Raw genomic sequence first — 25,528 nt, forward strand, 5'->3', positions numbered from 1 at the left:
TACTTATCCTTCACAGCATTCACCACCTTATAGAATGCTATTTAATTTATTTGCTTATTATGTTTATCTTTATTGTTGTCACTCTCTCCTAGACTGTAAAGTCCATGAAGGCAGGAATTTGGGGCAGTTTTGTCTCTTTTGTTCATTGATGTCTCCCAAGTGCCTGGAACAGTGCTTGACAGGTGGTAGCTGCTAAATAAATATTTGTGAGAGAAAGAGAGGAAGGGAGAGAGGGAGGGAGGGAGGGAGGGAGAGAAAGGAAGAAAGGGAAAAAGAACGCTCCTGAGCGGACTGTATGCTCTTCCTTTTCTCTCTGGTGTCCCATCTCTGAAATGGGAGATTGCGCTAGATGGCTTCTAAACCTCTTCCAAATCTATTAACTTTTTTTTTTTTTTTTTGTGAGGAACATCAGCCCTGAGCTAACATCTGAGGCCAATCCTCCTCTTTTTTTGCTGAGGAAGATTGGCCCTGAGCTAACATCCTTGCCCATCTTCCTCTACTTTATATGGGACGCCGCCACAGCATGGCTCAACAAGCGGCACGTTGGTGCGCGCCCGGGATCCAACCCGGCAAACCCCGGGCCAGCGCAGCGAAGCGCACTCTCTTAACCGCTTGCGCCACCGGGCCGGCCCCCAAATCTATTAACTTTGATTCTAAAAACGACTAAATCAGGATTTTCAAAAGATTGCCACCATAAAGATTAATGAAACGTCAAACCCAGAAGATCCAGCTCCCCAAATGGGTCTATGATACACTTCAGGGTCAACGCTCCTGAAGGATTGTGGGACTCAATAGTAAAAAAAATCTCAAACTCAGTGATCTCTACAGTGTACGCAGAAGTGGGAGGCATTGTAACCACCGACACCGTAGAGCAGATGATCTGTTGTGGCCTCAGGCTGGTGTATGAGCCGCCTCAAGCCTGTGGTAGACCAGCAAACCGGCTTCCTCCAACAGAGAGCTCCAAAGTGGGAGCCTGGAGGTGCGGCGCCCGACTCAGCCATGGGACCCCTCACATGCTTTGCTCAACAGTCCCCCCACCCCCCACCAGTCCCTCCTGTCTCCGCTCCCTGCCTTCTACACAAGGCCCCGGGATCCAACTCCCTTCCAGACTGCGTGCTTCCTGAAGACAGGCCTCCATGTGCATTTTATCTTCACGTCCAGCAGTCAGTCCCAGACGTTCATTGATGCCTAACGGACATCGTTAGGCATTTGTATTATTGCTTCCCCATTTGTATTAGCCTGAGAGCTTGCGAACCAAGGTTGGCAGGAGACACACGTGTAATGGAAATCTGCCCCACCTGGTCCTCACCTTGCTCTTTCCTCTGCCGCCTACTCAGCCGCCAGCCATTCTGCCAGCATTTGTCAAGGCCCTGTCATCTGTCAGTCAGCAGGGACTGAAGAATCAGAGGTGAATGAGACCCCGGACCTGCCTTAGGGTAGCCCACAGTCTAGGAGGTCGATGAGGGTGATCAGGACAGCTCTTCTATCTCCAGAGGCAATATAGGATCAAGAGCTGGAAAAGGCCCACCTGGAGGCATGATAACCCAGGAAGAGGGAATGTGGTGAAACAAGTCAGAGGTGAGAAAGAGTGACCTTGTCTGGCATGGCTGGAATGAGGCCACCTGTGGAGGGGAAGGGGGTGAGGCAGCTGGTGAGCCAGGGTGGAAGCAGCCTCTCATGCCAGGGTGAAGGATTTGGACTTTATCCTATAAGTGGTGGGGAACTACTGGAAGATTCTATGCAGGGTCGGCTATTTAGAAGGATTAATATGGAAGCATGCTGTAGGTGGATGGGCGAGCCAGGAGGTAGGGAGGCCACCGTGTGAGCAGTGGGAAAGCCAATGCCACAGAAAGAACACTGGGCTGATCATCAGGAGACCCAGCTCCAGTCCTGTGTTTGGCCACTAACTCAATATGGGATCCCATGACCCCGTGCTGTAAAATGAAGCAATTCAGTGAGATGATCTCTCTGCTCCGTCTAAGTCCTATGATTTATTGATCTAACTGATGTAGAGCAGTTTGTCAGTCTCAAAACTGCTTTTGGAATGCAGAGGTATCTCGTGTTATTGAAACGCGGGGTTCAACTCTTACTCTCCTGTGACTACAGCAATTACTTTATAGATAATCACAGAGCTAAATTGGGTGATGCTTTCCCTCAGCTGGGCCAGGAAAGGCAAATAAGGGGTATTTCACTAGTTTTAATATTTTAATACATATTTATGATCCACCTGGTGCAAAAAGTTCTCTTTAATGTAACATAAAATAAAGAACATTAAAAGGTGGTTAAACCAACAATGAAAAACAAGAGATCAAAAACATTTAGAAGAAAAGAGAATGAGCACCAAATATGTGGAATGAGAGCATGGAATTTGGCTCTGAGCTTCCCAGCAACCAGAGCAAAAATGGAGCCTGGTAGGAATTACAGTTTAGGGCTATTCATCGCAATGGTTTTCCTCTTCTATGGCTCGAGTTCCATCTCATCTGAACTCCTTCATAGGCTCTTTCTGGGGACCACAAATAGAGAAATTGGAATGATTGAGCTGGGCTTCAAGAATCTCAATTACTTTGAGGTCATTTAACTTTCTTTTGGCTCATGGGCACACAAACAAGGTGCAGAGGCTGCAGTGATTCAGGGCTGTAAAATGTAAATGGACAGGAAGTCTTTTTGAAGGACAATTCAAAAAGGACTTTCAAAGAGGGTTCATTATTTTCTGGTGTGGAGAAGGATTAAACAGTAAAGAGAATTTTACCCAATTTTCAACATGGTCTGACCATCAGAAACGTCCACGGCAGTACCACCAACCTCATAACTCTAGGACACGCGACTGTAAGCAGGGACAAGGAGGACCTCCAGTTCAAAACTCCACCGGCCTTTATAAAACGGGCAAAGCAGACAGAGACCCCCAGGGCCTAGGCAAGCAAAGCCCTCTCACCTCTGGACCTGTTTTCTTCTCATCAAAGCAAAAGGCCTTTTTCAGTTCCAAGCTAAAAATCTGACATGAGGGAAACCTTAGAGAAATCACCAAATACCACCTTTCACCCAAAAGAGAAATAGGTTATTTGTATGATTTCAGTTCCGTGAAGCTGAATGCTTCACACACGAGGGCATCACCTCTCATCAGGGAAACTCTCAGAAATTTCTTCCTCGCTCCCTTGTGCCTCCCTCCAACACACTGGCCCTGGCTGTCCTCCAGAGCCTGCACAGGTTAGTCCTGCTTCTAGTGGGCAGTCCAAGCAGCCAAGACACCAGCCTGGGTGACAGGAGCGTGAAATGGACAGAGCTGCACTAACACCCGTGTTTCTCCTGAAGGGACACGGCACTCCAACTGGCCCACACAGCTAGTCACTTCATGGGTTACTTGTGTGAATCAGACGGGGAGCTCCTTGAGGGGAGGGACCAACTTCCTTTTTACTCTGCACAATGCCTAGCGCAGAACCTTGCACAGGTCCTAGGGAATTTTGACGAATGCGTTCTTCCTGGAGACAAACTACACTCTATACCAAAATATAAAGCCATCTGCCAATGAGACCAGTATTACCCACACCATACACAGCCCAGGTACACAATCCCACATCTTGATTTTACTTCTTCTCAAGGGTTGATGTCTGATGTCCTAGCTATATGCAAGTGTTCTGTAAATAACTGAATGCTATTGCAATAGTGCAGTCACTAGTAACATATCTATTCTGTGTCATCTGGGAGAAATGCCTTCCTAAACTCAGTCCCCTCCACCCCACTGGAGGACAACGGCCCCTCCCCAACCAAGTTCGTATTCAAGGGCTGTCTGTGGAAACCAAGTTCACGCAATAGATTGTGTACTATTTACAGTTGTTGCTTAAGGGCGAGTTTTAACCAGTGCTATTAAGGAAAAAAAACATTACATCATTTAATTGCTATTTATTTTCATAAACATGAGGTATTTCAAAGTGCTATAAGATGCAGCACTAAATATATACATTTTGAAGAAATTAAACACAGAACTTTGCATTTACCCAGTTCTATGCACCAAACATGAACAAATACATTAACAGGAAGAAACAGGCTAGGAAAAAGGCATATATATATAGTAAATTTCTTTACAAAAGTTTCTTAGTTCAAAAAGTGATAAAGTAATATCTACTCAAAACTTTCACAACTCATTTTCATACGAAAATATAAGTATCAAATTTAGTTATGTATCAGCATCATACTAAAGTATACAGGCAGTGTAAGAATTAGTACAGTACATAACAGAGATTAACAATATATTTGTATACAAAACATGCTCCTCAAACATTGAGGTATTACAGTACTTAGGTATGAACTTCCAGTCTAATACTGGCCGCAAAAGCCACCTCTCATTACCCAGGACGTATACAAAGGCAGGTGTGTCAATGGTATTTACAGAAATGTTCCCCAGGGGTATCAAACGGCAAACCCCTCACGTGGCATCTGCTGGAACTTAAGCACCATTTTAAAAAGAAGGAATGACTTTCTGTTGTCTGGAAACTTGGAACAAACAAGGTGACTTCAACAGCCCCCGAGGCTCCCAACTGTCACGAACTTCGACGGCCGGCTCGAAGGTGACATGGAGGAAACTCTAAGGGCCACCCAGCATCCCATCACGCAGGCCCTCTCCTGAGGTCCTGGTGGAACCCACATGTCCTGCTCCCCACCCAGATCCAAACTCGACGGGGACCGATGTGAAAGTAAACCAACATTCTTAACGTCAACACAAGGTTTGTTTAAAAAAAAAAAAAAAAAATCAAAATGTGCAAAGTGGCAGTGACTGTCCAGTTTTGAGAAACATTTAGCAAGTCCGAGTGTGTTCAATTTTCTTTAGCAACTGCTGCTGTCTTGCCTGCAACTTCTCCTTCTCCAGCAAAAGCTGGTGCTCCTCGGCCTGAAGGGAGTGGACGTACTCGGTGGCCTTTTTCAAAATGACCACCTTGGCGGCCTTCTCGTTCTTCACCAGCTCTGGCACGTGGTCCCTGAGCGTGAGGAAGCTGGACCGCAGGTCGTTGCGGCGCTGGCGCTCCAGGATATTGTGGTTCCGGCGGCGCTCGCTGTCCTCCGAGTCAGAGTTGCGGGGGCTCAAGCTCTTAGCCTTTGGGGGGATGACACTCTTGAAGGGACGCGGGGACGCCTCACTCTTGATCTTCTTCTGGGGCGGTGCATCCTCGCTCTCCACGTAGGGCGAGGGGGCGGCATAGTTGTGCTGCTGGTGGATGGGGACACAGCGCTTGAGGATCAGCTCCCCGGAGGCGGCCCTCCCCGGGCCCAGGGCTGCGCTCTTGGGACGCACGGTGATGGTGAAGGTGGTGACAGCCTTGCTGTTGGAGGAGGACCGCCGCTTCTCCACGGTCACCACGTCAATTTCTTCCTCTTCATCTTCCTCTTCGTCATCGTCGTCATCTTTGAGAACAAGTTGGGAGTTATTCTCATGGGGAGACACACGAATTAAATATATACAGTCTCTTACAACAGGCTCTGGCTCCTAGTTTGCAGTTAACTATGGATCCATCAACTTAGAAATGTATCTTTAAATACTTTTTCCTTCCCCTTGCTCCAGCACTTTCTGCCTTCACTCAAACTTGAACAAGTGGCAGAAAGAGGCAAAACTTTGGCTTTGGGGTCAGACAAAATCCTAGCTCCATGACCATGGGCAAGTTACTTTACCTTTCTAAGCCTCAGTTTCCTCAGCTATTAAATGCGAATAATACCACAGGGTTCTTAAGTTGGGCAGATAATTTGTAGAGAGCTGGGCCTAGTAGACAGAGGCTCAGTAGATGGTAAGCTTTTATCATCATTGCTACACTGCCCCATAGTCTTATTTATATTTCCATCTCCACACTTACGAATTCAGGCTCCCCATTTTAGGAGCATCGTAGAGTGATTTACACATGGTTGAGTTTGCTTTTAACTTGAGTTTGATTTTAAGTCCTTAAACCAACTTAAAGAACAATTTAATTAACTAAAGAAGAAAAATAACTTGTTTTCCATGAACCTGAGTTCTAGACAGCAAGCAGTTTTTCATCTAACAAAGATCAAACCTTCACTACAATGTTGTAATCCACAGGAGCCCTAAACCCAAATAGAGAGCACCTCCTCTCCAAGTCACCAATAATAACAGCAACAGCAAAAACGTGTAGCGTCCTGTGTGCATTTCCCCCTCTCCTCATTTACTACCACGCCGGGACAGAAAATTATTGTTTAAAATGCAAGCATAAAATCAAAACACATCTTCTGCTTGATCTGAAGGGGACCGGAAAGCTGAACAATTGTGGGATTTGTTCTAAAGCCGAAATGTGAGGCTGTTCCAGTCTGTGGGTCCCTTTAAGCCAATGTTTTGGTTTTCTGCCAAGAAGACAGCTGTTGGAAGGAAGTGCTTCCTCACCGAAAGCTGTCAAGGCACAGACATTAAAGGGACAGACTCGTTTCAGACTGGAAGCTTATCACCAAGTTTCCTTCCAGGAGCCTCAGATGAATCCGTCCTCAGCCCCGAAGGAACTTTAGGCTTTATATCCACCTGCATTCTGCAAACACAGATTTTCAAGGTCCACGGGAGCCCCAGCTCCAAGGACAAGGGCTATTTAAGTATTTGGGTAGAGTTCTTTCCCTCCGGAGCCCCAGGCAAAGTCTCGGTTTAAATCCCACCCTTCAGTTTAAGACAGAGGCACACAATAGAAGTAATCAATGAGTGCTCCCAGGGTGTGTGCGTTCCTGGAGAGCCTGCCAAGTGTCCGCCCTCACCTTGAAGGGCAGTGGGTTACAAAACAACTCAGATCTGAAGTTAGCCCTGGAATTCTGGCTAGAAGACAAAACTGGACCCAGTTCTCACTGCACACTGTAAAGAGGCGGCCCCTTGAGAATGTACACAACCGCTGTTGTACTGGCCGCCAGCTGCTGAATGAAGGGAGGGAGGGGCGGCCCCACCACCCCCAGCCTTTCAGATCCTTGGCCCGCCTGCTGGGCGGCATATCGCCGCCTGCTGGCCACGTACCAGGAGCAAATAGCCCACCACCCACTGAGGGAGGAAGAGAGAGTACCCAGGTTTGAAAAAATAAAATTGGTACTAGCCATCTGTGCGATCTCTCTAACTTCCTGCGCCCTAAACAGGATTTTGCACAGCGCTTGTGTCTCCTCCGGGTGTCTCCCTCCCCTGACCTGGGCCGCAGAGTCCCTTTCCACCCCGGGGGGTAACAGGTTTCTGCCCAGGCAATGCAGTCAGAGCCCCCTAAACCCCCACTCGGCTTTAGCCACTCAATTTTTCCTAATTTTATTCCTCAGGCTGCAAAGAGAGGTGGGGGACGGGGTGAGGGCCAATGGTGGAGTCAGGCTCCCGAGAGAGGGGGTAAGGAACTTCGACGAAGGCGAGACTTGGGAGAACACACAGTTACTTCTTACCCTGGGGAGCAGCTCGGGAAAAAACGACGTCTCAGCCACCAGCACTGGTTGCCAAATACTCTCCCCCAAAGCCAAACCCATGCACAGCAACAAAGGGAGCGGGACCCCAGCTCCAGGACCCCAGCAGTCTTTACCTGAGTCGCTCAAGGTGTCCTCTCCGGAGGTGCTGAGAGCCTTGTGGTCGCCGGGGCGCGGAAGGGCGGCCACCGGGGCGCCGGCTGGGGCTGCGGCACTCGCCCCCGAGGCGGCCGCAGCTCCCGCCGCCGGGGCACCGGCCGGGGCAGCGGGCACGGGAGCGGGCTCACGCTTGCTCACCGGGAACGGGAAGACCACGGCGGGATCCACGCACTCGGCGGCCGGGTGGGCGAGCTCGGCGGGCAGGGCGGCCCCGGCGCGGCCCGCTCCCGCAGCCGCCCCGTGCCCGCGGCCCGCAGGGCTGGCGGCTCCCGCTCCCGGGGCCGGGGCTGCGGGCCCCGCGGCGGGCGGCCGGCCGTGCTGCAGCTTCTCGCTCACGGCGCGCTCCAGCTTCTCGCGGGCCGAGAAGCCGCTCCACATGCAGTCCTGGAGGATGACGGGGTTGGGGGTGAGGCCGCCCAGGCCCCCCAGGCCGAACGCGTCCTCCTCCGCCGGGTTGCCCCAAAGGTCGGCCTCGGGCAGCAGCATCTCGGTGGCCCAGTTCGGGGGCTCCGGGCTGTGCTCCGGGAAGGCACGGCTGGGCGACAACGGGGGCGTGGGCAGCAGCTCAAACTTCTTCCAGATGTCCTCCCCCGGGGGGGTCGAGTCGGGGCCGCCGAAGTAGAAGTCATCTTCGTCCGGGTAGAAGCAGGGCTGCAGCGAGTCAAACTCGAGGTCTGGGTTCTTGCAGATCATCCCCGGCATGGTGGACGCGGTGCAGCTCGGCATCGGCTCGCCTCCTGGCCGGCGAATGAGAGCTTCTTTCCGCTCTGCTCTTTTTAGTTCGGGGGCTGCTTCCTTCCCGTGGGGGGCGCGGTGGGCGGGGGCCCGCGCCAACCTCCGACACTGCAACCGACAGACACACCAGGAGACGGTTGGTGAGCGCAGCCGAATGAGGGAACAGGCAGTGGGCACCCCCTCTAACCCCGTTCCTCAATCTCCCTTCCAAGCCCTCCACTCGGCCCTGTGCTCCCGAAGGTGTAGGAAGTTCTGTCTCTCGCTCTCTCCCTCCCTCCTTTTGTGTACAAGCTGTCTACGACAGGGGGTGGGAGGGGGCATGCAGATGCGGGGGGTGGTGGCAAGGCTCTGCAACTTTGCAAACTGCCATTTCATTCACACAAGGCACTGCCTGGGGGAGGGGGCTGTTCAGGGCTGCAGAATTCTACCTCTCATCAGCTCGCCGACAACCCCGGTTGCACCAATGAAGGGCCAGCTGCTCAAAAGCAGCCCAGGGCTCCAACCCAGCTACCGGGCATAAGATTTGGAGTACCCTCAATCCCCTCTTTGTAAAATTGCAACCTCGAGAGTGCAAGAGATGGCATAGCGAGGGATTTAGGAAACTTTGCAAATGGAAAAATCCTTTCTCTAGACCAAGACCAACAACAGGCACCCAAATCCACAAACCAACCCCCCCAAATATGAGCAGACGACCCTCAGCATTCACCCGCTGCAGGAGAGTCCTGCCAATAGCTCATTTTGAACCTCTCTAACCCCACCCCCGCGTTTCCAAACCCCCAACAACGTCCTCTTCCTGGGAGGGGGAGACCCTGAACCCCAGTTCCCGGGAATGGTGCAGGGGCGCCGGCGCAGGGGGAGTCGCCGGGAGAGCCGCGTCTCCTCCGATCCAGCCGTGACCCAGATTACCACGGCGGTGGCCTCGCCCTGCCTAACCTCCCTCTTCTTCCCCTCAGGGCACCCTTTGGAGAAGAACCCCAGCTTCGAGGTGGGGACGCACCGGCTCCCCTTCAGCTCAAACACAGACAAACGTTCTAGAGAAGGGCGAATTTCTTTTCGGTGAAGCCATTACACCCCCCTGGCAAAAGCAGTAAAAGGATTAGGGCGGGTCTCTTCCAGTCGGAGTGCCTTTGGGGCTGGAGCTGGCTTTTCAGGGAAAACCCCGAGATGGTTTTGTTTCGGAAGCAGAAATAGTCCCCCGGGCATATTCGGGTGCCCTGTGCGCAAGGCGAGATCCCGTCCGCGGCTTGTCTTCCCGCCGCACTCGCAGCTCCCGGGGCGCCGGGCGGCTTGCAACCCAAGCTCCTTACCTCCCGCCGACTGCCAGGGATCCAGAAGCGATTCTGTGCGGGGGTCCCCGGGTGGCCTGGGCGGGGGGAGGTCCTCGGGTGGCTGCAGTCTGTGCGCGCTTGCGCCTGGCTAGCGCTAGCTCGGCTCCAACCCAGTTCCCAAGAGCCCCCCGCATCCACCCAGCGCGTCCAGACAGATGACTGTCACTGGCTGCGCTTTGAAGCTCGGGGGATATTATTAACTGAAAAATCTGACACACCCGGGGGGCGGGGAGAGAAGGGGGCTGCGGCACAGACGGGGGAGGGAGAAAGGCAGAGGAAAGCGGCTTTACCCCGCCCTCTTGATTTCCATAAAAATCAGGGGAGGCGCCAAGGCTTTCGCGCCAAAAGCCACTTGCTTTTCTTCTTTGCAGAGAGGAGCTTGCAAAGCTGGGAAGCCCGGGCTCTGCTCCTCCCGCCCTTTTAGACCCCCAGGCTTGCACCGGGTGCACTCTGCGAACCAGCTGCGCGCCGAGCGGTGCAATGCGGCACCCACCCTGCGGGCCTGGCAATCGCTTGGCATTAAACAAAAAATTTCGGGAGAGGTATTAAAGGGGGTGGGGTACGGAGGCTCCTAACCCAGTCCCCGCCTTGACTGCGTTTGTGTGCAGCTGAGCGCGAGGCCGACGTCGAACAAGGGCTTGCGGAGCGGTTGCTCGTGTGTGATCTCGAAGGGAGGTTAGAACATGGGTGCAAAACGTGAGGAAAGAGGACGCGCCCATTTGGGAACAAGACCGCAGGATGTTTCTAGTTTTAAATTGAAAGGAGAGGGGCGCCCCCCTTGTTTGAAAATAAATAAATAACCGCTGGCTACGAGGGTGGCGCCGTGGTGGTTTCTTCGGCCGAAGGCGACACCTCGCGGAGGCCGAGCAAAAAGCGGAGCTGCTGGGCCCTGTCTCGGGCCACCCGGCAGCTCTCCCGCCGCCCCCGCGGCAGTCAGCCAGTCCTCACGCTGCGCAGAGGAGGGGTACGGAGGCTCGGCTTGGCTTCCGAAGGGAATGGGCGTGAGACTCCTGCAGCCGTCCCCACGGGCTCCCACGTTAGCCTTTTCAAAGCGGGCGTTTTCCTGAATGATGGAGAGGCAGATCAGGTTCACATAGGAGTTGCGGTCCACCCCTCCTGGAGACCAAACCTCGACTCAGAAACCTTGACTCCAAATTGTTGGAGGCAAACAGGAAAGCTGCCATCACTACTTAGCCTCTTTGTGCCTCAGTTTCCTCAGTTGTGAAATGGAGCTAGTAATGGTGCTTCATAGGGTTGCTTTGAGAATTAAGAGTTATGAAAGCGCTTAGAACAGTGCCAGAACATATGTGTGAGTGTCAGCTATTATTGTTATTACCAGTCATGATAGATTCTTCCGGGGGGAATATAACACCCCCTTCGGCAGCATTTGCGGTCTCCCATCGCACTTGCCACTATCAAATCCTCTTTACTCTGGTCAGGCTTTCCTACCGGTGTGTTTGGAGGGGTGATGGGATCAGAGATTATTGCCCCTACCCCCAAACTCCCCAGGAACAACTCCGGGCTCCTGGCAGCCCCCTTCACAACCAAAGACACAATGAGGTGGGCTTTTTGCATTGAAAAACATTCCTCGGATGTTTTGGAGTCAGGGAGCCTGGCCCCCGGATTGGAGTGGGAAAGCTTGTTCACCTCTCTTTTTCCAAAGTGGAAATGCCACTCATCCCCCCCATTCACCTCAGCATTCACACTAGTTACGGGTGAGGATGCAGAGGGTCAGGGGGCAGCCTGTAAAGTGCTCACATTAGCATTTGTGAAGACTCTTCTCGCTTGGCCAGGATGCCTACATAATTCTGGGAAGAGAGGCAGATTCCCAGAGTTCTAGGAAGTGGCCCATGAATGCCGATGAGCCACCGTTCCAAACACCTTTATTATTATTATTTCCCTCATATATGTAAAACACTTCACCTTTGCAAAAGCCCTTTACACCCCCACTTCTGCTTTTCCCTAGCCCCCTAATCTAAACCAAGCCTTCCTGTTATATTCTCTCCAAGCATCCTAGATTTTCCTTGAGAGCACTTAACCTCCATTTGTAATTACAGATTCCTGGGAGTATTTGTTTAATGCCCGCTTCCCCCATGAGACCATGGGGAAACAGGCACTGTCTCCCTCACTAGATCCGTGAGCACCCAGAGAAGAGGACGCATCTGTTTTGCTCGGAGGGGCACCCTCGAAGCAAAGCAGTGTACCTGTATACAGTAAGTACTTGACGATATTGTTCAAGGCAGAGATCCCTGAATGAGTCCTTCTAAGACAGCCAGCTCTTCAGAGATAGTTTCTGTTTATCAGCAACAGAGGGAGAGAGAAATGAGTGTCACTCCAGAACCTTCTTCAGGCCCCTAGCAGTAGCCCCAGAAACAGCACTCAGAATTGCCTGTCCTACCCTCTCACCAAAATGGCAGGACTGTTAACATGGACAAAGGTGGCCTCTGCTACAACATTTAAAAATCCTACCCTTGCCCCCTGACCAAAACTGTGCCTTTCACAGCGCCATTTGTCCTCTGTTAAGGGACAAAAAGTAGCAGAAAAAGAGGGGACAAGGAGACAGAGACCTGGTTCCTCTGTGTGCCTCCCAGCAAATCATATATCCTTCCTGGACCTCACTGTCTAATCTCCACCTTTTAATGCAAGCCTGTAATTACTGACAAGTCTGAATTTGAAGGTTAACAGAATGATAAAATTCAACAAGTATTTATTGGTACTTTCATTTGCAAATAGAAAGATAAAAGACTGTGGAGAAACCTGCTGCTGGCTCCTAGTATGCTTGTAGAGAAACCTGCAAATTCCTCTTAAAAAGGTTGAAACACTCTCAGACTATGTGAACACACACTAAATAAATCTTTAGATGGCTTCCAAGACAAGGTTTGGTTCAGCACTCATCTACTGTCTAGACTCAGAACAGAGATGAGCTAATGCACAGCCTCAGAGAGCTGTGCTGAGGGAGACACCTAAGATGGACCAACAGATAGGACGGGGTTATACACAGGGCTTGGTTCATAAATAAGGAGACTTTTGAGGGAGGAGAATGTTTTAGTCTACAAATCCTTTCTTTACTAAAACAAAAATAAAAACAAAAATAAACCACACATGCATATTCAGAAGGGTCTGACTCATGACTGGCTGGGAGATCTAGATGTTTTCTCCAGATCATGAGTTCAAGATCTTCGAGGTCCAGCTTCAGGGACCACAGTGTCTCCTAGGAGCTTCACTGGGTCCCTCCTCGCCTAAAAAATGTGTAAATTTTTGTGGATTAAATAATTTTTAAATTTCTGGTTCTTCATTTGGAATAAAGTAAAGCCAGCTTCTTGTCTTACCCAATTACTAATTAATTAATTAGTTTTTAAAAGCCTGGATTGAAGATTTAAAAGGAAAAAATAAGACTGTAAAAGGATAAGAAGAAAATATAGATGTCTTTCTAAGACAGATAGTCCAGAAACAAGGAAAAATTTAACATATTTGACTACAATAAAAATTAAAATTTACAGTTACAACACACCCTAAACGAAGTCAAAAGACAACAACACTGTGATAGAAAAATACTTGTCTCATATAAGAAACAAAGAGTACATCCCTGTACACAAAGAGCTCCTACACTTTGAATAGAAAACAGCCTGATAGAAATATGGGTCCAGGGTAAGAGTAGGTAATTCACTGAATAGGAAATGCAAATTGTCCATAAACATATGAAAAGATGCTCAGCTTCACTAGTAGTCAGGGAAATGCAAATTAAATCTCAAGGAGATTAACATTTTTTGGTCTAGCAGATTGGCCCAAGTGTTGACAGGGCTGGGGAGGGGGATGGGGGCCCACCTCTACACTGTTGGTGTTCTAGCCCCAAGAGGAAAAGCAATCCCACTCTTCCATCCTACAAGAAATAATAAAACAAATATATAAAAATATATAAACAAGAACGTGTGTTGCAGCCTTGCTCACAACAACAAAAACATTGTAAATAATCTAAATGCCCATCCATGGGGGAATGGTTGAATCTATTGTAATATATCCATGCAGTGGAATAATGTGCAGCCACTAAAAATAACGAGTTAGATCTACAGGTACTGACTTGGAAAATGTCCGTGAGTATAAAGGGAAAAAAGCAAGGTATAGGCCAATGTGTCTGGCATTTTGGATGTATATGTCTGCATAAACCCAGGAACAAATTTGGTGGAATGTGCAACAAGTTGTTACTAGTGGTTTATTTTGAAGAATGGACCCAGACTGGTAGAGAAATTTTCCTCTTACCTTATGATGTTTTTTTAAATCAGAGGGATTATGAGCAAATCTAATTTTTTGTTTTGGTTATTTTTCAAAAAATATTTGGGTTACTTCCCAGGAAAGCTAATCATTAAGCTAATCATTTCGGAGAAGTAAAGAATCCTTTTGTGAAGCCTAAAGTCACCTCCAAAGTTCTTCTTTGTTTCCCAAGCTTGTTGGCATTCTTTATGATCAAACTGGTGCTGAACTGAGTCAGCTGAGAGTGGGTTCAAAGAGTCCAAGATGGGACAAATGGGCACTGGTTTAATTAGGATTAGAATCAAGCCAACAAAAGCCATTTAAAATATATGATGTTGCATGTGCCCAGGGCAAGACATTTTTTTTTTTGACTTCTGAATGTGGAGGAAAATTTGAGACCCAGCACTGGGAGAGTTTGGGGGTGGGGAGTTTTATTGGTCATGGCACAATTATGTTTAAAACAAAAATTATCCTCATTGAACGCCAGTGATTTAATTACAGATTTAGAAAATGAGAAGTGTCCAACAGGCCCCCTACTCCCCTCAAAGGCTGTGATTTCACATCATCTGAGGCAGCTCAAACATCCGCCTCCACTGGGAAGCTGCTCTCAGGCTTAGTACATTGCAGAGACTTGGGGACAGGACTAAGAGGGGGTGAGTAACAATGCATTGTAAACTGCAAAGAGCTATGTGGCTGGAAGTTGCTATTGTTGCTGTAGAGGTGAAATCCCCATTTACCTTATTCTCTTTATGTTAAAAGACATGATGGGAAAGCTGTCCTGGGAGGTGGGCAGGTTGCTTAGGGCTGGGCTCCATGGGGTGGGTGAGGGCAATAGGCTTCCCCTTGGTAAACCTCAAGCCGGAGTTGTCAGCACATCAAACGGCTTTGCACGGAGGGGAACCAAGTCTTAGCCGGAGCCTGGAAGGCCTACAAGGATTTCTGACTCCAGATCATTTGGCATTGCCCCTTAGAACAAGCATAACTTTCTACATCCCATCTTCTTTTTCTGGGACTGCTTTCCAAGCTCAATGATTTAACCTGAGTTTTCCAAGATCTCCTCCACTGAGGTTTTCAGATCTTCTCTTCAGATAGTTACAAACCAGACTGCTGATTTGCCCATTGATTCTCGCTAATTTCAATTTCCTTCAATGCTGGAAACACTCCCTATAGCCCGGAGGATTGCCCAGGCCCACCCAAATACCTGCCTGGGGGCCGTTTCAGTTTCCTTGTGTTTCAGTGATAAACCCCATTTAATCTGTCCATTTCTAAAAGCTGCTGCTTCTGGTCTAGAAAGTCTCTTTCTTCCTGCTTATTCAAATCCTTTCCTCAAAGATCAGCTGGAGACCCTCCAGGAACACTGATCTGCTTTCCCCCAACCCCACTCTTCTCCAAATCTCCATTAACCATTTCTTGCCTGCTGCCAGCTAGCATAATCCACGCCTGCTCTTTATCAGGTTCAGGTGTGTATGGCTCGCCTCACACAATGAGCAGTTCCTGAGCAGAGGGAACCTTCTCCACCTCGCCTTTGCATCTTGCACAACTTCTGCTGCAGCTAATGGTGGAAAGAACTGAGTTCTGACGCCAGACGAGCCAGCAAGCTCTGCTAGCTTGGACAATCCAGACAGACACTCCAGGCCTTAATTTCTTCATCTTTAAATTACCATCTTGTAAGGATTAAGTGGAGAAGCATCCATAGAGAGGCTGGTTTATAATGGGTGTGCAGTAAAGGTTAGCTCCCTACCTTCTTTCTAGCCCCAGCCCACCCTCAGGGGCTCAGCAAATCATACACCAACAGGCCACAGCATTTGGGTTCCTGGTTGAGCCTTCTGAAGTTGGTTCTCTGTTTTACTGGGACTAGTTAATAATCCTTTCTCTAACCAGAACCTCTCCTGGGCTGCTCCCTCTCCCTCTTCTTAGCTTGTCCTTCACCCACGTAACTTTGGACTTAGCAGAAGGTATAGCAAAGTAGAGGTAAGGTAGTCAGAGTGAGAACACAAGACCACAGGGAGAGGACTGGAGGTTTTCAAGCCTGGAGTTGGGATTTATTCCTTGAAGAGTCTTAGATTGGTCATTTAACTTCTCTTGGCCTCAGTTTTTTGATTCATAAAATGGGAATAAGAAGTCCTATCCCTGCTTTTACTCCACAAGGGGGAGATGCTATCTGTAGAGCAGTGGACTTAGATTCAGAAATTAATGTCCTGGTGCTATATCGTATATCTTAGGCAAGTCCACTTCTATCAGTCTCAGTTTTCTCATCTATAAATGGGGATAATAAAACCCTTTTTACTGCAACAGAACAGATATGAGATCCAGAATCAAAATAAGACTAGGTATGTTTCCATGTGTTATATTATGAATATATTATGTGAATTATGAATATATGAATATATTACGTGTTGTATATATTAAGGGCTTTATTCTAATGGAGCAATTGCCTGAAAAATGGTACAACCCCTACACATGAACAATATGGGATTCTGTGTGAAGTTACTAAAATAGGGCTCTTTGGGATGGACACTTTAGAACCATCTTACAACACTTATGATGGTCATATTTCCTGGTAAGTGGTATCAAATCCAAAAACCTGTCAAAGGGACAGATGGCATTCTTAGCACAAAAGAGGAAACCAATTAGAAGTTAAAATACAGAGGAATGGGAACTTATAAATGCTAACAAATTGTTTCATGTGGAGGACTGTGCTATTTTTCCCTGACACTTACTAAGGAAGGTTTCCGTCTGATTTGGCAGTTTTCACAGGGCACTGGCTGTTAAAGTCTAAAGAAACCTTACAGATCCTCTCTTCTAGCCCCTTGATTTCAAACTTTCATACCTAACCCGAGTTGTCAGGCAGATGCTGGCACTTGCCCCATGTCACTTGTACAGTGACAGATTGTTTCTTTGCAGCTCAGAAATGAGTACTAAACACCAGGCTTTAAGAAGCAATTTTAAATACTATACTTGCATTCATTCAGTCTATCAACAAACACTCATGTATGACTTATAACTTCTGCTCTCAAGGTACATACAAGCCACAAGAGAGTGATAGACAAATCACAGAAAAGTTCCATTCAATCGATCATGTGCTGTCATATATTGTGTCACAGAGGAAAGAGACTTCACTTCTACGTGAGGGAGTGGAACATGGCTTCACAGACTGGGAGACATTTCAGCTCTGGGATAAGAAACAGGAGTTTGCCCAGGAGATAAAGGTAGATAGGATTGTATTAGTCAGGATGGGTGAGGTTAAGCTGTAGTAACAAACACCCCCCCAACTCTCAGTGGCTTGATATAACAAAGGCTTATTTTTTGCTCTTATTACATGTTATGACATCCTTATTAGAGAAGCAGCCTCTTACGAAAAAAGAACAAGAAGGCAAAAAACAAATCAAGAGCACAGCTGTCATATCCTTTGCTAAAATCTCCGATTGGATTAAGGTGGTCCCCAGTTGGACAAAATGGTATGGGAAAAAGAGACTAAAAGCGTGGCTGTCCCAAAAAAGCCTCATAAAATGAAGGTATTGAAAATAAGTCTAGAGAGAGAAGTGTCTTAAAGAGAATTGTGTCTGTGGCTAGAACTGATGGAATCAGATTATTCAAGGATAGAAACCCACGCCTGCCTCGGGCCCCACATTCTCACCATTCCTCTGACCTGCCTACTGTGGACTGTAACCTCTGCCGTAGAGCATGAGACAATCTCCTCAAGGGCAAGGGTGGCTTTTGTTAGACCTTTTTATTTTTCACAGTGTATACTTATACCTGGCACAAAGGAAGTGCTCAGTGAGTGTTTGTGTAATGAGTGAATGAATTTCTCTCTGTTCTCCCAAAGCAAGACTGACTTTCTCTCTGTATACAATGGAAGGTCAGCATCCTATGGAAAAGTGAGACAACAGACCTGTAGTTTTCAAATTTGGTTGTTGCAACAAAACTCTTTAGTAAAAAATAGTAAATAACTTTTACACTAAGCCCACATTTTGAAAAAAATGAGATAAAAGTGGAATGGCTCTGGTTGGTGTGGAAAGAGGGGGGACCCTGAACCCCACTGTCTCAGCCTCCTTCTGACTCCCTCTAGAGGAACTTCAGGGCATCTTTAGGATTTTCAAACCCAGACTGAACGCAGCACATCTAGATAAATCACAGAAACAATGAACCCCCAGCACTTCATCAGGAAACCAGTAGAAGTTTCAAGCTTTTATCTCTTCCTCCTGTTGAAATCTGCAGTTGTCTCCATTCTTTATTGAGGGGTTTGGGGTGGGGTGCACTTAGGTTCAGAATGAAGGAATGAAATGGTCAGAAGAGGAATGTTCTCATGAGGGCTGAGATGGAGCCACCGGCTCCATATCCTCAAAATGGCACACCCTGCAGGTCCAGGGGGCAGGGGTTCCTCCAGAGGTACAGATTAGCTAAGCGAGGTTCCCAGTGCCTCCTAAAGGAGGGAGCCCTGGCGTGAGTCACCTTTTCTGCAGAATCTGCTTCAGGTCCAGAGGAAGACTGTCTTTCTCTCTGTCTGACACTCATTCTTCACGGTCCAGGCTATAGGGAGGCTGGGGAGAAGGGAAAAGATGCCTTGCCAGTCAGTTCCTCCCCTCTGGCTCACTAAAGACCCCTCACCCACAACATTACCAGACAAGAGCGATAATTCCCTCTGTGAGCAGCCCAGAGAGATCCTGGCGTGGCCTTCCAGTCCTTGCTCCCAGCATTGCTAATCTGAGCCAAGGAGAGTCAGACCCTCAGGGGCTCTGTGGATGCTGTCAGAGAGGGCAAAGTCTGCCTATTCCCTACTTGCAGCATCTCTGCTGACTTCCACTGAGATGACAGGCTGGACAGCCTGATCAACTTCCTAAGCATGAACATCCAGTGCCAGCTGGCCCAAAGGCTGCAGAAACAAGATGGACTCTCTTGCCCCCTTTTCCCTCATTCTGCTCTGTTAAAACCCAAGGTCAGCCTTAGATGATGCCAGGCCCTCCACTCACTTCTGAAACCATGAGGATGACTACAGGAGTTTTTCGGTCTGTGAACTCAGGAGCGAGTGAAGTCCCTGTCCCCTTCTTTCTACTCATGGAGCCCCTGACCACCCCAGTTCCAGGCCAGGGAGAGCTCCTCTAGTCCAAGCCACTCTTCAGGCAGCTGGGGCACAGCCTCCCAGACAGGGGTGGATGTGCCCAGGTTGTGACAGAAGCCTGGTTGATCTCCACTGTCCTGTGTTTGGAGATTTCTAACATGGGGCTGGCACATCAGAGATGCTCACAAAACACTGTGGACCATTTACAACTGTGTTGGGGTGAAGGGCTGGCCCAACCCTTAAGCCAGATGTCTCGGACCAGCATTCCTCTGAAGTTGAGGAAGTAGCCTCAACTCTGCACAAGACTCGAGGTCAGATGCCAAGGGTCCTTTTGCTCCTTTTTGTGGTCCGTCTGCTGACTGAGGGCCTTGAGGAGTCAAGTCAGGGAAAAGCAGATTTGTTAAGTAGCCCAACGCCCCCTTTCTTCCACCTCACTCCCAACTCCTGGCCTCCAGCTACATGGAAGCCTCTTTGAACCTCAGTCTCCTCGGGTTTAAAATGGGGATAATGGGTCCCTCCATCCTTGCAGGATTGCTGCCAGTGCCAACTATGAGATACACGAGGAAGCACCACATAATTGTAGGGGTGATTGTCAATATTACAAAAACAATCCCCACTTATTCAGAATCCCTAAATTGTCTTATCTGGATTATTTCCCCACCTGCTAGCTGGATCTCAGCCGTATTTTAGAGATGAAATAGTCACGTTAACCTGAATTTTTCTGTTTTCATCCGACTGTTTAGAGTCCTGTACTCAAGGAAAATGTCACATTTCACTGGCATTATTTCTGCTAAAACCTTTCTTTAAAAGCCCATGAGAATAATTTGTGGCCATGAAGGGGACTGAGCTGGAGCCCATGTCTGGTGTGGAAGAGCTCCATCTGTAGCATCAGATGAAAAAGGAAGCTGCACAACGATGTACAGGGTGAGCTCATTTTTGAAGGAAAGACATCATATGTGCTTATATATACTATTTGAAAAGTTAACCCCCAAACTATTTAGTGGAATTATTGAGGGCTGGGATTAAGAATTGAGGTGGAGGGCCAGCCCCGTGGCTTGGTGGTTAAGTGTGCGCACTCCGCTGCTGGCTGCCCAGGTTCGGATCCCGGGTGCGCACCGACATACCGCTTCTCTGGCCATGCTGAGGCCGCATCCCACGTACAGCAACTAGAAGGATGTGCAGCTATGACATACAACTATCTACTGGGGCTTTGGGGGGAAAAAAAAAAAAAGAATTGAGGTGGAGAGGGGCCAGCCCAGTGGTGTAGCGGTTAAGGTCACGCGCTCTGCTTCGGGGGCTCGAGGTTCGATGGTTCGGATCCTGGGCGTGGACCTATGCACCGCTCATCAAGCCATGCTGAGGCAGCGTCCCACATAGAGCAACTAAAAGAATGTACAACTATAACATACGACTATCTACTGGGGCTTTGGGAGAAAAAAAGAAAAAAGGAGGAAGATTGGCAACAGATGTTAGCTCAGGGCCGATCTTCCTCAAAAATAAATATATAAATAAATAAATATCTTAAAAAAAATAAAAAGACCAAAAATAAACTCTAAAAAGCTTAAAAAAAAAAAAGAATTGAGGTGGAGAGACGGTGAGGGAATTGTCATTCATTTTTCTGTTGTTTTATTTTTTTTATCTTTTGGTGAGGAAGATTGGCCCTGAGCTAACATCCATTGCCAATCTTCCTCTTTTTGCTTGAGAAAGATTGTTGCTGAGCTAACATCTGTGCCAGTCGTCCTCTATTTTGTATGTGGGACACCGACACAGCATGGCTCGATGAGGGGTGTGTAGGTCAACACCCAGCATCCAAACCCACGAACCACAGGCTGCCGAAGCTGAGTGCACAAACTTAACCACTACGCCACCAGGCCAGCCCCTGAATTATTTTTTAACCATGATTGGTTATTACTTATTTTTTATTTATTTATTTTTTTTAATTTATTTTTATTTTTTGCACCCAAAACCCCAGTAGATAGTTGTATGTCATAGCTGCACATCCTTCCAGTTGCTGTACGTGGGACGCGGCCTCAGCATGGCCGGGGAAGCGGTGCCTCAGTGCGCACCCGGCATCTGAACCCGGGCCGCCAGCAGCGGAGCGCACGCACTTAACCGCTAAGCCACCAGGCCGGCCCTGGTTATTACTTATTTAAAAATTTTTAAAATAATTTTTTAATATTACTTTTTTTTTTATTTTTTTTAAGATTTTATTTCTTTATCTTTTTCTCCCCAAAGCCCCAGTAGATAGTTGTATGTCATAGCTGCACATCCTTCTAGTTGATGTGTGTGGAATGCGGCCTCAGCGTGGCCAGAGAGGCGGTGCATCGGTGCACGCCCGGGATCCAAACCCGGGCCGCCAGTAGCGGAGCGCGTGCACTTAACCGCTAAGCCACGGGGCCAGCCCGAATATTACTTTTTAAATTAAAGTTTTAAACATCAGCAGATGCTTTAAACATATAGCCTTCAAATAGATTGTGTCTCTGTTCTTACTATGTAATTTTCTAAATAAGTTAAATGAACGTTCTCTCTCATGTTTAAAATTGGAATCTACAATCCTAACCCCTTCATTTATTGAGCATGTGCTACATCCTGGGCAGAATACCAGGTACTTGATAGGTGTTTTTTCACGTAATCCCCACTCCAATCAGGCAAGGTTAATTATTTTCATACCCATTTGCCATCTGAGGAAGCTAAGGCCCAAGGTCACACTGTTAATAAGTGGCTGAGCTGGAACTCTAATCCCGTACAATCTGACCAAAGTGCACATTTGTTATAAAGGTACATTTTGGCAGGTTCCCCAATGCCATCTTAAAGGCTGCATCAAACCTCATAAATATAATTTAAAAAATTTTTATCAATATATATTTGTACATGCAATCTGATTTTAAAATCAAATATTCAATATAGTATATTAACTCTCTTCCCCAAACACTTGACACCCACTCACCCACCCAAATGAGCAAGGGCATGGGTATATCTTAGGGTGTGCTTTATGCGAACTACATCTACGTGAAGCTGTGGCAGCTAACGAGTCTGTTCAGAACTCCTCAAAGATTCCTACAATCCTATAAATCTATGGACTTAGAACACCCCAGTGTGCACTGAAGTCTGCTATAGACCCCTCGAGAACCTCACCCTAATATAATCACTGGAGAGCAGAGTGTGGTAAATCCAGTGAGGTCTGTTTGTTTCCCTGTCCGCAGGGACTCAGTTCTCAGAGGACTTTTTCTGTGTTGCTCCAGAAAGTGAAATTTATAAGTCACGGGAGGAAGTGACTAGGAACTCTATTCAGTACATATGGAAGAACTTGGTTAACAATTGGAATAAGACAACAATGGATGGGGCTGTCTCAGTAGGTACTGAGATGCCTGTCACTTTCAGGATTCAAAAAGAGACCAGTGAAGTATCAGGCTTGCTATGGAAGGTATTTTTGCATTAGAATAAATTCCATGATTCTCAACCATATGTTTTGCATTTTTATTTATTATTGATAAGACTAACATGTGGCCTTAGGGGAGAACACCCCTGAGGTGATAAATTCTATTGTCCAAACTCACTCTGCAGTTGTGCTGGGAGATGAAACTGGTTAGTTTCTGAAGGTTTGGATTTTAAAGACCATCAATCACTTGTTTGGTCCTAATTAATTTTGCTTGAGAATGTCTGACATGTTAACAGAAGTACCAGTTAAAATTGAATGGTGTTTGTAATCACCGTTTCAAATATTTAAACAATGTGATTATATAATATCTATCAACAGAGTGAAAAAAAAATACACTTAGGGAAATAGACGAGAAGGGAAAATAAGTATTGCTTCAGGGTTTGGAAAATGCAATTTCTCCTTTGTATGCCTCCCAGATCTTCAAGGTACGAGACAGTAAGACAAGCTGTTGCTGGCCCCCCAGCCTGACTTCTGACGGTGCTAAGCCCCCACAGGCCCCACACCTTTAGCACTTTGAACTGAAATATGCTTTCCACGTGCCCTCTTCGATCGTAATCAGACAAAGGATGTTCTGTGTTTCTCCTTAAAGTCAGTCTGCGTGGGGTCCTCCCAGTCATCCCCTGAGCCTGGGGCTGAAGGGTTTGTGTGGGGGACTGCGGGGGGGGGTGCATCTCATTCCAACCCAGGACAGATTTATTGAGGGCTTACTATGTGCCAATTGAAACTTCTAGAACTCTCCTTGCATCCCTACCTTATTTCCTAAAAAACTACACCCATCTATTCAATGTTCACAGGCATTGCCTCCCGGAATCCCAGGGGATACGTTACATTCAACGTCGCCTGAACTAAACTCTGTTGTCTTTCCCCTCGAGCCTACTCCTCCTGCTGAATTCTGTCTTTCAGTCACGGCACCACCTCTTACCCAGATCAGAAACCTGGCTTGCCAAATCTGGCTTGCCTCCTCCTCTTTCTTCATCTTGCATCTTTGCAGTGACTGTATTTTGTTATTTCTACCTCCATTCAGGGCTTATAGAAGACACCAGAAAGTCCATGCCCATTTTTCAAAGATTGAAATCCTTCCATACCAGTTGGTAAAGAGTCACTGCTCCACACTCTGCAAGTGCCCCTCTGCCCACCACTTCAGCCCCTCGCTCCAGAGCCTCTGGCCCTTCCCAAGATCCAGCAACCAAAGGGTTAATATTTGGCACAGCAGGAGGCCTCCAGCAGCTAGAGCTGGGCCAAAGGTGGGTTTTGATTGGCTGGTGCTGAGGTGGGACCATTCCTTACTATTTGACCACCATGTTCACGGCTCATGGCCGGCTAACCTGCTAGGGCACAGTCTTCAGTGTGGCCCACTATACTTTAAGGGGCCCACAAAACTGTTTTAAGTTTAATTTCTTTTAAAGTCAGAAGAAAAAATTAATATAATAATAATGAATATACAATAATGAATTGTGCCTGGATTATATTGTCTTTCTATCAACACAGCTATAAAATATAATTTTTAAGTGTTTTTTAATGGATGAGTCCTACAAGAACAAAAGCAGCCCGGTTCATGCTCTCCCCAACCCCTCTCTCATCTCCATGAATCGTGATTTATTTCACCATGCCTTCCTGCATCCGTTTCCATCCTCTTTTCCTCACTTTCCTTCTACCCTCGCATTCACTAACCACCCACTGGGTGCCAGTCCTGAGGATTTGGAAATGAGGAAGCCACGCTGCCTGCCCTCAGGTTGTTCACAGTCCAGAGGGATGAAGACACAGAAATCACCAACTGCAATATTGTGCGGGAGATGTTCCAGCAAAAGACCAAGAGCACTGAGAAGAGAGAGCCCCCCTCCACCCAAGCGAGTTGGGAAAGCCCTCCCCACAGAAGTGATGTTGGAGCTCCGTGAGACAAGCACTTCAGCGTCCCAGCAGAACTTCCCTCTCACCTCAGACAGGAAGGCACAGAACTGGGGACCATTTTGGTGTTTGAACTTCTCCCCCAACTGCTGCTGGTGCCCACACCTCTGGTCCTAGCATCTGTCCAAGATGAGCCCCTTGGGTGGGCCAAGATTTTAGGGGGCTGGTGAGAATTTGGTCTTGGCTTATCAGCCTGGGCTGTGGAGAGTGTTTGGGTCTGGATAGAGGCCAGCTCTGTGGTGAGTCATCTCTCTAGAGAACCACCACTACCCACCTCGGATCAGGGATTCCATGGCAGCTGCCGAAGGGCCAGCCTCCTCAGGAGGATGGAGAAGACGCAGCCAGCTGCAAAGCCTAGCCAGAGATGGTGGCGTGTGCCCTGCTGTGGGGCTTCAGTGATTGCCCTTGCTCCCCACTGCCCTCGCCTCTGCTCCTGGCAGTCACCACACTGGTGTCTAGACCTTGGCCAGAGGAAGGGCAGGTGTGCAGATGGTTGGCCAGGCATGCTGGTGGCCTGTTACCCCAGCAGCTCCTTGTGGTTGCATCTTGAGGCAGTCTCCCTGACCTGCCCCCAGCCTCTCCCTTCTCCCCACCTGCACCACATGCCCACCCCCAATCCTGTTCCTACTCCACACATTTCCTGTGTTTTCACATCTGTGGGCCGCTCCCTCTCTAGCTCTGAAATTTGACTTGGCCATCAAAGCCCTCGAAGTTCTTCGGTGAAAGCCGACTGTGTTCCTCCAGTTGGAATTACTCACAACTTTCCCCGTGTTCCCAAAATATGGCAAACTTATAAGGGTGTGTGACAGTCCTTAAATATTTTGGCATGACTTGAAGTTCACTGCACACATATGTCTTGCTCACTAGATGGATCTTTTTGAGAGCAGTGACCATGTGTGATCTTGGCCTCCCCAGAGACCACACATGCCCATCAGTGAAGTTTGTTCTCAACAAATGCTTATGAATGACTGATTACCACTGGGGCCTGGAAGTGCGATGGATACTGGACCAAGTGGATCATGCCTCATTTGCCAAATTCTGCCTGCATTTTGGCTCTTCTTCCTTAGAACAAACCAGAAGATCAGAAGTAGGACTGAACTACCGGCATCTAGGACAAGTACGTCCTTCCCATAATAGTCCAGGGTTAGCTCAAAGTAGGGCTAGCATCAGATGAGATCTCACAAGGCTCTAGGAAAAATAACACGAGTCTTTCAATCAGCAACAGGTGAACAGGGAACCCCACTCTCTCCT

At 48.0% G+C, this 25,528-nt stretch overlaps 1 protein-coding gene across 2 annotated transcripts; it reads right to left on the minus strand.

The window, feature by feature from the left end:
• Window positions 1-3,882: 3,882 nt before the first annotated feature.
• Window positions 3,883-9,791, minus strand: MYCN (MYCN proto-oncogene, bHLH transcription factor). 2 transcript variants are annotated; one of them, XM_087437124.1, is made up of 3 exons: window positions 9,606-9,791; window positions 7,521-8,406; window positions 3,883-5,394 (listed from the first exon to the last, which is right to left on the minus strand). In XM_087437124.1, the coding sequence occupies exons 2-3, from the start codon at window positions 8,287-8,289 to the stop codon at window positions 4,790-4,792; spliced, it is 1,374 nt and encodes a 457-aa protein (XP_087293250.1). In that variant the 5' UTR covers window positions 8,290-8,406; window positions 9,606-9,791; the 3' UTR covers window positions 3,883-4,789. The 2 variants fall into 2 exon arrangements, with proteins under 2 accessions (XP_087293250.1, XP_087293251.1); XM_087437125.1 differs by lacking the exon at window positions 9,606-9,791 and adding an exon at window positions 9,296-9,588.
• Window positions 9,792-25,528: the final 15,737 nt, after the last annotated feature.

Source organism: Ceratotherium simum, chromosome 11 (genome assembly GCF_057802395.1).
Source record: "Ceratotherium simum simum isolate JZ-2026a chromosome 11, ASM5780239v1, whole genome shotgun sequence".
NCBI lineage: Eukaryota > Metazoa > Chordata > Mammalia > Perissodactyla > Rhinocerotidae > Ceratotherium > Ceratotherium simum.

Coding starts and splice junctions, on each gene's coding strand:
- MYCN (XM_087437124.1), bottom strand. CDS start 8,289: ATGCCGAGCTGCACCGCGTCCACCATGCCGGGGATGATCTGCAAGAAC. Junction 5,395..7,520: donor GGACACCTTGAGCGACTCAG/GTAAAGACTGCT, acceptor TTGTTCTCAAAG/ATGACGACGATGACGAAGAG.